The sequence below is a fragment of the Rhincodon typus genome, chromosome 12 (genome assembly GCF_021869965.1).
Source record: "Rhincodon typus isolate 14 chromosome 12, sRhiTyp1.1, whole genome shotgun sequence".
Taxonomy (NCBI): domain Eukaryota; kingdom Metazoa; phylum Chordata; class Chondrichthyes; order Orectolobiformes; family Rhincodontidae; genus Rhincodon; species Rhincodon typus.
This window is the reverse complement of record NC_063343.1, coordinates 35,460,640-35,474,077: the sequence shown is the minus strand read 5'-3', so window position 1 is coordinate 35,474,077 and position 13,438 is coordinate 35,460,640. Positions and strand designations below refer to the sequence as shown.

The 13,438-nt window shown below is 40.3% G+C and overlaps 1 protein-coding gene across 1 annotated transcript in view; it reads right to left on the bottom strand.

Moving 5' to 3' along the window:
• The window catches only part of psd2 (pleckstrin and Sec7 domain containing 2), a 125,872-nt gene that overhangs the window by 34,482 nt on the left and 77,952 nt on the right, over positions 1–13,438 (bottom strand). Inside the window, exons 10-11 of the mRNA XM_048603837.1 lie at positions 2,393–2,436; positions 146–336 (exon numbers count right to left, since the gene is read on the bottom strand). Coding sequence (XP_048459794.1) covers positions 146–336; positions 2,393–2,436 — 235 coding nt within the window. The remainder of the gene's footprint in view (positions 1–145; positions 337–2,392; positions 2,437–13,438) is intronic.

The following is a 13,438-nucleotide window of genomic DNA, read 5'->3' as shown; positions in this document are numbered from 1 at the left end:
GAAGGGTCTAGGCCCGAAATGTCAGCCTCTCTGCTCCTATGATGCTGTTTGGCCTGCTGTGTTCATCCAGCCCTGCACCTTGTTGTCTCGGATTCTCCAGCATCTGCACTTCCTACTATCTCTGATTCAATTGGAAAATACTTACTTCTCTTTCCATCCATATCTGCATGTGTTTTACGATTGAGAACTCCATGTTTGTAGGTTGCTGCATTCAGTGCCTGAGGGATGTCGAGGAAGGGATTACTGCTATCAATGATTCTGGTCACTTTCTTTGGACAACTTTCGCATTTATCATCCACAAGCTCAGACAGGGATTTTCTCAACTCATCTTCATCTCTTCAAAAGAAGAGTGGAAGCACCAATCACTTTTATTGAAGAAGAAGTTTAGAACTGTCTTATTTTCCTATGATAAACATACTTGAACATGAAATGATTACATTACCATAATTTACACCAACTGGTAATTATACATTTTAATTCAAATTGGATCTGCAATTATAATGAAATTTTACATTATGCAAACAGGATCTCTGCTACACCTCTGGCTACATAATACTGGCATGGTATGAGCAGATCAAAGGAATTTCCTGGCTCACGTGTCTAACAAAATGAGTACCACGAATCACAAAATCAGTACGTAAATATAATGAGGGTGAGATCTCATGAAACTGAGTCTGGCAGGATACAAAAAAGTATAGCGGATTTGTGTAATGATGTCAACTGGCAAAATTAAGTCATTTGATGGCCTAATAAATAGAGATTGTTTACAACTGATAATAGGGATATCTGGTCAGCATGGACAAGTTGGATCAAAGGGTCAGTTTGTGTGCTGAATGACTCTAAACTCACAATAAGGACATAAGGGTTGCAATTTTACACAATTTTCAAAAAGGTACGTAAGGCCTGCATAGAAGCAACAGCAGGCTATTCAGTTTACTCTCAGTGGTTGGAAATAGAGAAAAACAATAATCAGATACAAAGTTAACAGCCACTTGGACACATGTACATTAATTAAGTAAAGCTATAATGGATTTGTCAAAAGCAGGTTGCAAAAACCAATTTGACTGAGTTTTTCATGAAGTGAGAGCTGATAAGGCTAATGCGGTTGATAAGATCTATATGGACTTAAAAAGGCATCTGGGAGAGTGCAACATAATAGGTTTACCACCAGAGTTGAAGCCCATGGAATAAGCAGGACAGTAAACGCCTAGACATAAAGTTGGCTGACTGATAAGTAACAAAGAATAGTGGTAAATGGTTGGTTTTTGTACTGATGGAATACACATATTATATATACACAGAACCCAGAGATCAGTATGTGGGCCATGGCGTTTCAATATGGATATTCATGACTTATATTTGGGTGACAGTGTACAATTGCAAAATTTGCAAATGGCACAAAATGTGGAAGTATTGTGACCTGAGATTAGGAAGTAATAGACTTCAACAGGGCATACATGGCCTGGTTGAATGGACACATAGTTAGTGCACTTATTTAGTGCTCTGAAGTTTTCAAGTGTCAGATGTTGGTAGGGAGAAAGAGAACGGGCAATATCAAAAAAGGTTACAACTTTAATGGGGAGGAAGGAACAGAGGGACCTGGGAATATGTATGGTGATTGTTGATGTTGACAGGGCAAGTTGAGAACGTGGTGAAAACTGTGTTCATAATCCTGGGATTTATAAATAAATAAAGATATAGAATACAAAACAAGAAAATTATGGTGAATATATACAAAACTCTGTTTTAGTCTCAACTGAAGTCCTATATCTAATTTTGTATCCTAGGAAGGAATACTTTAGACGGGTGTGGAAAAAAATTCTGATAATGGTTCCGGTGATGATGATTTCAGTTACTAAGGTAGCTCAGAGGTTGAACAGTAGGTCAGAAAGGGAAGTAATAGAGGGCTGATCAAAGAGAGAGAGAAATTGCTCTTTTTGTCAGAAGAGCTGAGAAGTTATAGATATTGATGTAAAGTGTTTAACAAAATAACCAAAGCATACCATGAGAAGTAACATTATTCATGTATTGTGTGGCTAGGATCTGGAATGCCTGAAAGGGTTGTAGAGGTAATTTAAAGGGTAGCTTTCAAAGACGAATTTCATAAGAACCTGAAGAGTAAAACAATGCAGGGTTAGAGGAAAACGTCAGAGAGGATCAGCCAAATCACTCTTGTAGAGAGCTAATATGAGCTGACATCATCCTGCATTCAAGGGACAGGTTTCAGATGACATGTTCCATAGGCAAGAGAACCAGTTTGTAGGGTTCATCACTGTTACTGTGAAAGCAAAAATATTTATAGAGTGCCTGAAAGACTTACACAATTCTTATGATAATTTACAACACAAGTAATTAGAATGTTTTTGGGTCACAAAGTAAAAGTTGTACTTACACAGCCCACTCCAGCTTTTCATTTTTTATTGAGTTATACAATCCCTGAAGGAGAAGAAATTATATTTTATGAATGGGTATTTAAATAAAATTGGATTTAAGGAGAATTATTTAAATATGCTCAGCAAACAACGACTTTCTATTGCCATCAATATACATTTGTTTAGTTGTTTTGTTGCACTTTGTAAATTGCTCAATAAACCAAAGAACACTTTGAATATTACAGGGATAGAATATCTGCTTCAAGCACAATTGGGGAAAAAAAAATCCCATACTAATTTGTGCAAGTTTTAAAATGAGGTTGCTTTTCTCAAATTTGGTTGCATATTTTCAAATGCAAAACATGCCATGAATTAGCATAACTGCAAATTTTGGTTTTACAAATATCCCTTAACACATTCAAGAGTGCTTATTTGATCAATGCAATCTGATCAATGCAGCTAAAAATAGGCTTACCACAAATAAAATAAGCAACATTAATCACAGTGTCTCCTGATCATCTACAAGTAACCTGATTTTAAACTATCATAAAAGAAATTTAATGTGTACAGAACCATTCGCTAGTGACATTGGGAGACAGTAGCCCACTTCATAGTAAATTAAGAAAAATATATTCATAAGCTTTTAAGACTTACCTGTTGGTGTTCTTACATCTAAAAGATTCATCTTAATTTTATGGAAGCCCCTCAGAAAACCATAAATGGGTGGAATATGCAGAAATTCTTAATATTGATAAATATTGATAAATTCACCTGTGGGTATGGTCAGCTCTGGAGACAGAGCTTGCTTCCAGCACAATACTTTTTAAACAAGCGTAAAAAAAAACTGCATAAACTCAATTTATCCTTAGCACACTAGATACTTCAGGGACATAGATAATGGCAAAACTATAAGAAGTGTATTGATTAAACCGAAAGAGAGAAATAACAAATAACACGTGAATAAAGCATCACTGCTGAGGGACAGGCTACAGTGTACGGCCCAAATAACAATTCTAAATACAAATGCATGTAGTGTGAGGAATAAATTAAATGAGCTGCAGGCACAAATTTAAATTGGAGATCATGATACAGCTACCACTGCTGAGACATGGCTGCAGGATGGTTAAGATTGGGAACTAAATATACCAAGTTATAAAGTTTACAGAACAGACAGGGTAAATGACAGAGGAGGTGGAGTAGCCTTACTAATTAAAAACAAGATTACTTCAATGGTGAGGCAAAGTCAGAAGTCACATGACACTAGGTTATAGTCCAACAGATTTATCTGAAATCATAAGATTTAGGAGGGCTGCTCCTTCATTAGGGGAAGTCCACTTCACATGACGAAGGAACAGCACTCTGAAAGCTTGTGATTTCAAATAAACCGGTTGGACTATAACCTGGTGTCATGTGACTTGTGACTTTGTTCACCCCAGTCCAACACTGGCACCTCCACTTCAATGGTGAGGGAGGATATAATTAAGGGAAAACATTCTGTGGAGACCAAATGGGTGGAACTGAGGAACAGTAAAGTATCTAAAATTGTGGGGATGCTGCCAATGACTATCAGGAAATGGCAGGCATGTTAAATAATTATTTTGCCTCAGCATTTATGGTAGAAAAGGAGATTAGCTTGCCAGAAGTCCCAAAGAAATTAATAGTGAATTTGGAAAAGGGATTAAATAAATTTATTGTAAGTGGACCATTGGTAATGGGGAAGTTAATGAAATTAAAGAGTGACAAATCCCCGGGACCTCTGGTTTCCGTCCAAGCGTGTTAAAAGAAATAGGGGAGCAAATTGTAGACGCTCTAACTATAACCTTACAGAGTTCCCTAGGTACAGGAGTCACCACTCTGCATTGGAAATTTGTACTTGTCACTCCTCCTTTTCATAGAATGCAGTTGTTTGTTTGCTCGCCGAGCCGTTGTTCTGTGGTGTGCTGACGTTTCGTTACCATTCTAGGCAACATCATCAGCGTGATCTCTAATCGAAGCGTTGGTGTTCTGCTCTGTTCAAATTGATATCTGATGTGGTGGGTCTTGTCACTTCCGGTTCTGTTTTTTTAGCAGCTATCTGTATATGGGGTCTATTTCTATGTGTTTGTTAGTGGAGTCCCGTGTTGAGAACCAGGCCACCAGAAATTCCCTTGCACGCCTGTTGTTCACTTGTCTCAGTATAGTCACATTGTCCCAGTTGAACTGATGGCCCTCATTGTCTGCGTGTATTGAGACAAGTGAATACTAGTCGTGTCTTTTTACCGCCAGCTGGTGTTCATGTATCCTGATCATCAGTTTCCTCCCTGTTTATCCAATGGAATGTTTATTGCACTCCCGGCATGGGATTCTGTATATCACAATACTCCTGTTTACTGTCGGTTGCCTGATGTTGCCTAGAATGGTAACTAAATGTCCGCACATCACAGAACAACAGGCTCAGCGAGCAAACAAACAACTGCATCTACAACCCGAGCTACAAGTTTTCACTAAGATCTTTTCATAGATTCCCTACAGTGTTGAAGCAGGCAATTCAGCCCATCAAGTCCACACTAACCCTCTGAAGAACATCCCACCCAGACCTACCGTCCCTACACTATCCCTGTAACCCTGCATTTCCCATGGCTAACCCACCTAGCCTGCACTGTGGGTAGTTTACCATGGCTAATCCACCTGACCTGCACATCTTTGCACCGTGGGAGGAAACTGGAGCACCCAGAGGAAACCCACACAGACACAGAGAGCATGTGCAAACTCCACACAAACAGTTGCCTGAGGCTGGAATTGAAGCCAGGTCCCTGGTGCTGTGAGGCAGCAACACTAACCACTGAGCCACTGTACCTTTTGAGAAGGATGAAAGGAGAAAATCAGGGAATTACAGACAAATTGGTCTAGCATCTTTGGTGGGAAAATTGTTGGAAACTATAATCAAGCATGGGATTTTTCCATTAATCAGGGACAGTCAGCATGGATTCATGACTGGTAGATCCTGCTTGACAAACCTCATTGAGTTTTTTTGGAAAGGTAGTGTGTAAAGTCAATTGTGTTGTTGATATGGACTTCCAAAAGACATTTGATAAAGTCCCACATAAGCAACTGCTAACTAAGGTAGAAGCCCATGCCATTGAGGGCAAATTACTCATATAGCTTAAAAATTGGCTAGGTGATAGGCGACACAAAGTAAGGATAATGGATAGTACTCAAATTGGCAGAATATGACCGGTGGTGTCCCACAAAGATTAGTGTTAAGGCCTCAGTTACTCGCATTATTTATTGACAACTTGGATAATGACATAGAAAGTCATATATCCAAATTTGTTGATGACACAATGTTAGGCAATATTGCAGATAATGTAGTTGATAACATAAACTGATGGAGGAATATTGATCGATTAAGTAAATAGGCAAAAATGCGGCAAATGGAGTTCAAAGTAAGCAAGTTTGAGGTTATCCATTTTGGACCAAAAAAGGATAGATCAGGATATTTGTTCGATGGTATGAAGTTAAATACAAAGGACGTCCAAAGAGATCTGGGGGTTCAGGTATATAGATCTTTAAAATGTCACAAGCAGGTGGAAAAAAAATCAAGAAAAGTAACAGAATGTTGGCCTTTATATCTGGTGGACTGGACTACAAGGATGCAGAAGTAATGCTGCAGTTATATAAAACCCCGGTCAGATTTCACTTGGAATACTGTGAGCAGATCTGGGCACCACACCTTAGGAAAGATAAATTGGCCTTGGAGGGAGTATATGTTAGATTTCTAAGAATGATTCCTAGGCTTCAGAGGTTAGGTTATGAGGAGGGATTTCACAAATTAGGCCTATTTTCTCTAGAATTTACAAGGTTAAGGGGTGATCTGATCAAAGCCATTAGAACGTTAACAGACAAAAGCAGGGCAGATAAACTATTTCCACTAGTTGGGAATTCTATACTTAGGGGGCATAGTCTGAGAATTAGGGCCAGACCATTCAGGAGAGATGTTAGGAAGCACTTCTACATGCACAGGGTAGCAGATGTTTGGAACTCTCTTCCAAAAATGGCAATTGATGCTGGATCAGTTGTTAATTTTAAATCAGAGATAGACTTCTTTCGTAATAACTCAGAGATAGTGGGAACTGCCGATGCTGGAGTCTGAGACAACAAGGTGTAGAGCTGGATGAACACAGCAGACCAAGCAGCATCAGAGGAGCAGGAAAGCTGAAGTTTTGAGTCTGGATCCTTCTTCAGAAATGGGGGAGGGGAAGGTGACTCTGAAATAAATAGATAGAGGGGGAGGCGATGATGGAAGGTGGATAAAGGAGCAGATAGGTGGAGAGAAGACGGACAGGTCAAGGAGGCGGGGATGGAGCCAGTAAAGGTGAGTGTAGATAGGGAGTTGGGATGGAGGTTGGTCAGTTGGGAGGGAGGGGCGGGTAGGTGGCAGGGAAGACGGACAGGTCAAGGAGGTGGGGATGAGGCTAGTAGGTAGGAAGTGGTGTTGGGGGTTGATCAATGAGGTGAGAGGAGCGGATAGATGGGAGAAAAGATGGACAGGTCAAGGAGGCAAGGACAAACTGGGCTGGTCTTGGGATGAGGTCGGGAGCGGGGAGATTTTGAAGCTTGTGAAGTCCACATTGAGACCGTTGGGCTGCAGGGTTCCCAAGCGAAATATGAAGTGCTGTTCCTCCAGCCTTTGGGTGGCATCATTGTGACTTCTTTTGTTTTGTGATTCATTTTGGAAGGTCGAATTTGAATGCAGAATACAGGGTTAATGGCAGGATTCTCGGCAGCGTGGAGGAACAGAGGGATCTTGGGGTCCACATCCATAGATCCGTCAAAGTTGCTACCCAAGTTGATAGGGTTGTAAAGAAGGCGTATGGTGTGTTGGCTTTCATTGGCAGGGGAATTGAGTTTAAGAGCTGTGAGGTTATGCTGCAGCTCTATAAAACCCTGGTTAGACCACACTTGGAATATTGTTTTCAATTCTGGTCACCTCATTATAGGAAAAATGTGAAAGCTTTAGAAAGGGTGCAGAGGAGATTTACCAGGATGCTGCCTGGACTGGAGGGCAGGTCTTATGAGGAAAGGTTGAGGGAGCTAAGGCTTTTTTCATTGGAGCAAAGAAGGATGAGAGGTGACTTGATAGAGGTGTACAAGATGATGAGAGGCATAGATAGAATGGATAGTCAGAGACTTTTCCCCAGGGCGGAAATGACTATTACGAGGGGGCATAATTTTAAGGTGATTGGAGGAAGGTATAGGGCAGATGTCAGAGGTAGATTTTTTGCACAGAGAGTGGTGGGCGTGTGGAATGCGGTGCCGGCAGTGGTAGTGATGCTGATCAGCAGATGCACTCACGTGTACATTATGTGCAGTAGTGCAAAGAGTGATAGCACTGTCATTCTCTGCCACCCTTGGAGATGAACATAACCTCTGAAAACTGGAAGCCTAAGCCGGTTGTTTAGTTTTCAGGAATTGATCAGCATAGTTTAGCCGCTCTACGATTGTGTAACAGATGGAATGGTCCTTGCAAACTGAGCTTTGAGTCATGTAATTCTAATAACTCCATTCTGATGCTCTTGCCAGAAAACTGAACATAAGGTCATTACTGTCAGGGGATTGATTGAACTTACAATTAATTGCAACCAAAGTATCTGAACATTTTAAAGGTATAAAGCATGCATTTTCCTTTGGGTCAGATGCCACTTTGCCACTGATAGGCCAAAGTTCTCATTATCCATTTATGTTAATACTAAATCATGTGCCCTCAAATGTAGCCACAATCAGATTCTCTCAGGGTTCTGAAGAAGAATCATACCAGACTTGAAACATTAACTCTGTTTCTCTTTGCACAGATGCTGTGAAACCTACTGAATTGCCTCCAGCATTCTCTGTGTTTGTAGCAGATTTCCAGCATCCATATCATTTTCTCTTTATCACTCAACCTCACTGTCAGACTCCCTGGCTGAATTTTATCAAAAATTGGCGAACTGTCAACTTCAGGAAGTTTCATGGAAGGTTTCTCTCCATAAGCCACGAATAGATCTTCTCAGTACATGTAGTGGAGAGAAACAAAAACAATGACCTTCTGAGGGCGCATAAGTGGCACAGATGACATGTCATTGGAAATGGAACCCCACTTTCAGAGAAGTATTGTCTCTTTACATCTTAACATAGCTAATCGACTCTTATTGTAGCTGCAGCTACAAAAATCAAGTTTCACGAGCTACCCATCCTTAGCACCATTCGACATTTGAGCCCTGTCTAAGAGAGTGTTGCTCTTTCCCTAATGTCCACTGTAGCATAATATGTTGTCATTGTTCATTGTGGGAGCAATAGGTGTTGGGAAGCCTTAAAACCGTTGAAAACATTCACTTTTTTCGCTGTTCAATATAAGTTAATAGAAACCAAACAAAGAAACTGCATTTGTTTCTGAGAATAAACAGGGGCATCTTGCTTTTCGAGTAACAACAAATTTACAGTCAGTGAGTGATCACGTCCCCCAATATAGAACTATTAGGAGGTATTAATGAAGTCCTGTTTGGCTTGTTGCACCCAATGATGCACCACTGCTCTACATGGTGGAGGCGGCATTTCCTCCTGGTCAATGTCCTCACCTTCCTCCTCGGAGACTGAAAACCCTGCAACTCATATGTTCCACTTGCCACATTTTCCAATGATCAAGCCAGTTGTAGTGCCCGTTTGAAGTCCAGTTGGGCTTCAGCTAGCAGATGGTTTGGTATGGTTACATCATTAATCCCACATACGAAATGGTCTCTCAGCATCTCATTCAGGGTTAAACCAAGGTCACTTGCCTCACTTGAATTGCTGAATAAAACTGATTAAATCTCAGAATAAGAAGAGGCTTGGAGCCATAATATTCCTTAACTAAATCCATCAACTCTTGAAAGATTTTAGTATCTGGTGCCTCAGGGAAAGTTAAGCTTCTAATAACCAAAAAAGCTGTGTGTCCACAAGCTGTCAGGAGAATTACTCATTGCTCTTCATCTGCCCCAGTGTCATTTGTCTGGAAAAGATAACGTATTCTTTCTACATACTTTGCCCAATCAACGATGGCAGAATTGGATGAGTCAAAAAACAGCAAGATGCCACAAATGCTTACCCTAACTAAAGACAACTGTTGTGAGCGAACGTCTTCAGGAGCATGTTTTTCTTTCATTGCTCTGAAATAACTCCACAAAAGCCTGTATCCCGTCACCAAGTCACCCTTTATTTACATGTGGGGATGCTTGACACTGATCCAGCTCCCTCAGAGCCGCCTCCCAGAGTGAATGGAACCTCTGACACTCGTGTTCTTATCTGTCAGTCAGGGCTCCTTGATTGGACCAGATGAACAGCCCCAATCGGGGAACTAATTTTCTATGAGGTCCACCTGACTGACTTCGTCACAATCACTACATCAGGTTTTATTATGACATGTACTCAGGTACAGAAGTACAGGGATACAGTGAAAAGTGTACAAAGTCACCATTCTCCAGTGCCATCTCAGGTAGAAAATAATCAAATTTAAAAAAAAATCAAACATACAAAAACCAGAATGAAAAAAAAACAGAAGCAGAAATACAAAAATGTGTGGGTTCTCTCCATCTTCATCCCACAAATGTGTCAAGACTATTACTGACTCAATTTGTGTCAGATCACACTGCTTCATCTTATTTCCCTGTAACAAGGTCAGCACTGCCGCCCTAGCTTTGCTGCATTCCCCCAAGTGCAGGGCACTATCAATTGTACACTTATTGCACCAAAAAGGCCATATCATGACATAGCTGACTTCACCAACAGAAAAGTGTTCCATTCCATCAAAGTACAAGTCATCCGTGTTCATCAGTATCACATCTTAGAAGTCCGCACCAAGTCCCCTGGAGGCTGCCTTGATGCCAATATTCTTGCTGCTTAATTTTGAGGGCTGATGCCGCACAAAGATTGCTGCTGGGTGACAAGGGCTACCGTCTGTAACCATGGCTGATCACTCCATTGCACAGCCCCCTGACCGAAGCCGAGCTTAGAAACAATGCACTCTATTCTTCCACCAGGGCAATCATGGCACAGACGTTAAGCCTCTTGTATATGGCACTAAGGACTGGTAATCTCCGCAGCTTCAATTTTCCAACTGCAGTTACAACGACAGTTGATCAGGCAAGTGATGATGGTAAACAGGTAATACATTAATGGTTGTGAGATTCCAGTTCCAATGACGAGTTGCCCATGTCATCTGTGAGTCCACATGAGCTTTTCTATTTCCACTCTCTCCCTCTATTTGTACTGTGAAGGGCTAATACTGGCTGGCAGTGTTTTACCTGGTCTACTGCAGGGCTTTAAATATGGTGCCAGAATGGTAATGATGAGTACTTTCACCACTGGTGAGCGCACAATTATACAGGCACGGCATCATAGACACAGTGTCTATATATAATTAGGTGCGCAGTGGAGAATTGCATGAGATAACCTGCTAGGGCTCATGGAGGGAACCCTCCATGAAACTCTCTGAAATTGTTAGCAAGCTAGATTTTAGTAAAATTCAGCCCTATATTTTGTCTCCGGGATTGAGGTTGCGTGATGTTCGATTCTTCCTTGAAAATTACATCATAAATTATCTTAAAGTTATAGTGAATCTTCAGATGTGATCTTACTGAAAGAGTCGGGGACTAGATGATAATGTCTGTAGCCATCATTCCTTATCACAAAGTGCAGTCAAAACCCAAAGGCTGTAAGTGTTTTAAGGTAATTGGACATTGAAGGATTGAGAAAGAAGACCACAGTTCAAAAGGCTGAGAGCAATTTTCAGCCTTGCTTGGAGGAAATAAAATTGATCGAGGATGAAACAACAGTGGGATTCAGATATGCAACTTGTGAGCTATTGCAGAAGCAGCACAACATGTGGATTTCAGTTCATGGTTCAAAAAAATTGAGCTGCTGAAAGTAATAGCTCAATGAGTATTATTTGCTGAAATCAGCTACTTCAAGACATAGAACAGAAATGCAGCAAACATGGCAAAAAGCAACAGAGAACAGTTATTTGCAGGACTTGAGAAGAGCTATAGTAGAAGCACCCTTACAAAAATACCTTGAATAAATAAATTATTCAACGAGGAAAATGTTTCAAATATGCATAACACGAAGTGTTACCAATTAAACTATTCTATATTGACTAATCCGTGTTACGTCATCACAGAAGCGTGCAGCTTTCTCAGTGTTTATCATTCATGGGCATAACACAGCACACTCAGATGTTCAACAATCAAGCTGGCACCACCTTACTGTTTAGTCACTTATTGACCAAAGAATTGCATATGTCCATATTTTTACTATCAATGTTTTATCTGTTTTGATGCAGACACTAGCAGCTTGTCATATTGTTGCTGCTGCTCAATGGTAAAGGAAATGGGAGGCCTGGCCATGTTGATCTACATATCAGTTTACTTGTTTTGTATATAGATGAGCACCATATCAACTAAGGCTGATGATGCCTACATTGAACTCGAAGTTGGTAAAGGCATAAGAGCTGAGGGAGAAGGTGACTTTCAGCAACAAATGAAGGTGTCCTCCTCGCATAAGTAGCATAAACATGCAACTGGCTTTGGGTGAACTAGAGCTAATGGAGCCAGCTTCCTAAAATTGATCTCAAATAATTGTGCCAACATTTGTGAACTTGATTGCAAGCAAAGGCAGGTGCCAGTAGTCCACCCTTGGTGCTTGGTAATTGTCACAGCATGCTTCCTTTCATTGTATGCCATGTTAGCCACAAAATATTGTATTTGGAGATCAATCCCCAGCACTAATTTCAATTTAACTTGCTATCACAATGGAACCTTTCACTCAAATGCCTTGACATTTCTTAAACTCCCCTGAAAGCTTATACAGTAAATACTTCATGCACGTTTTTCAGTTCTTTGTGTAAGAGTGAAATCGTGCTTCAGTTACAGCCTGCATTCCAGAGAATTCAGATACAATTTAGCTTTTTTCAGATTTCATAAAAATCTGAAAATAAGAACATTATGGAAAACAACTTCATAATAATGTATGAAAGGGCTTATTAACAGATTAACAGAGTTCAGTACTTAAAATGTATTACAAAATTGTAAAATGAAATGTTTCAAAGTCTGACCTTCTCTAGGTAATATAGCTTTGGGGCCCTAGTAATTGTTTCCCACTTGCCTATTCAGCAAAGCTAACTAATGTGGTATTATATCCCAAATGCTCATTTGTAATCTTAAAATATATATTATATTTATCCATGAAGCTTAAATAGGTTTTGAACAGGTTCCAATGAAAGACACTTCCGTTCCATCCAATTTCTTGATTTCATTCATATCAAACACAATTATTTCTCGTGTTATCAATTGTTTCCAATCTCATCAATATTGCAGCAAAATAACTGCTAGGAATGGGATTCTTGGTCATTGTTGCTGAGGAGTTATTGTTGTACTTCTTAGAAAATCCATGAAGGAACTACTTAACCTCTCACAGAATGTTGATAGACTCCATTAGAAAATGGCAGGGGACTTCTTTTGTTTGCTCTCTGTTTTTGTCACAATTTACCATTCAAACTTCCAGGGAGCAAGTGGTATCCTGGCAATTAATTACTATTCAATCAACGTTTCAAAAAACAGGTTATCTGGTCATTATCACACTACTGTTTGAGGGAGTTTGATATTCAGAAATTGGCTCCTGAATAAATATGTCCATAGCTGTCCAGGTTCGGTGGATTGGCCATACTAATTTGCTAATAGTGTCCAGGGATGTGCAGGCTAAGCTGGTTAGCCATGGGAAATATGGGGTTACAGGAATAGTGTAAGGGGTGTGGGTCTGGATAGGATACTGTTTGGAGGGGCGGTGTGGGCTCGATGGGTCAAATGCCCTGCTTCCACACTGTAGGCATTCTATGATTCTATGATCCTATGCATACTTAACTAACTGAAAAGTCTATGGTTATGAAGATGCAATACAAATGCAAATTTTTCATAGATAGTAGGAACTGCAGATGTTGGATAGTCTGAGATAACAAGGTGTAGAGCTGGATGAACACAGCAGGCCAAGCAGCATCAGAGGAGCAGGAAGGCTGACGTTTT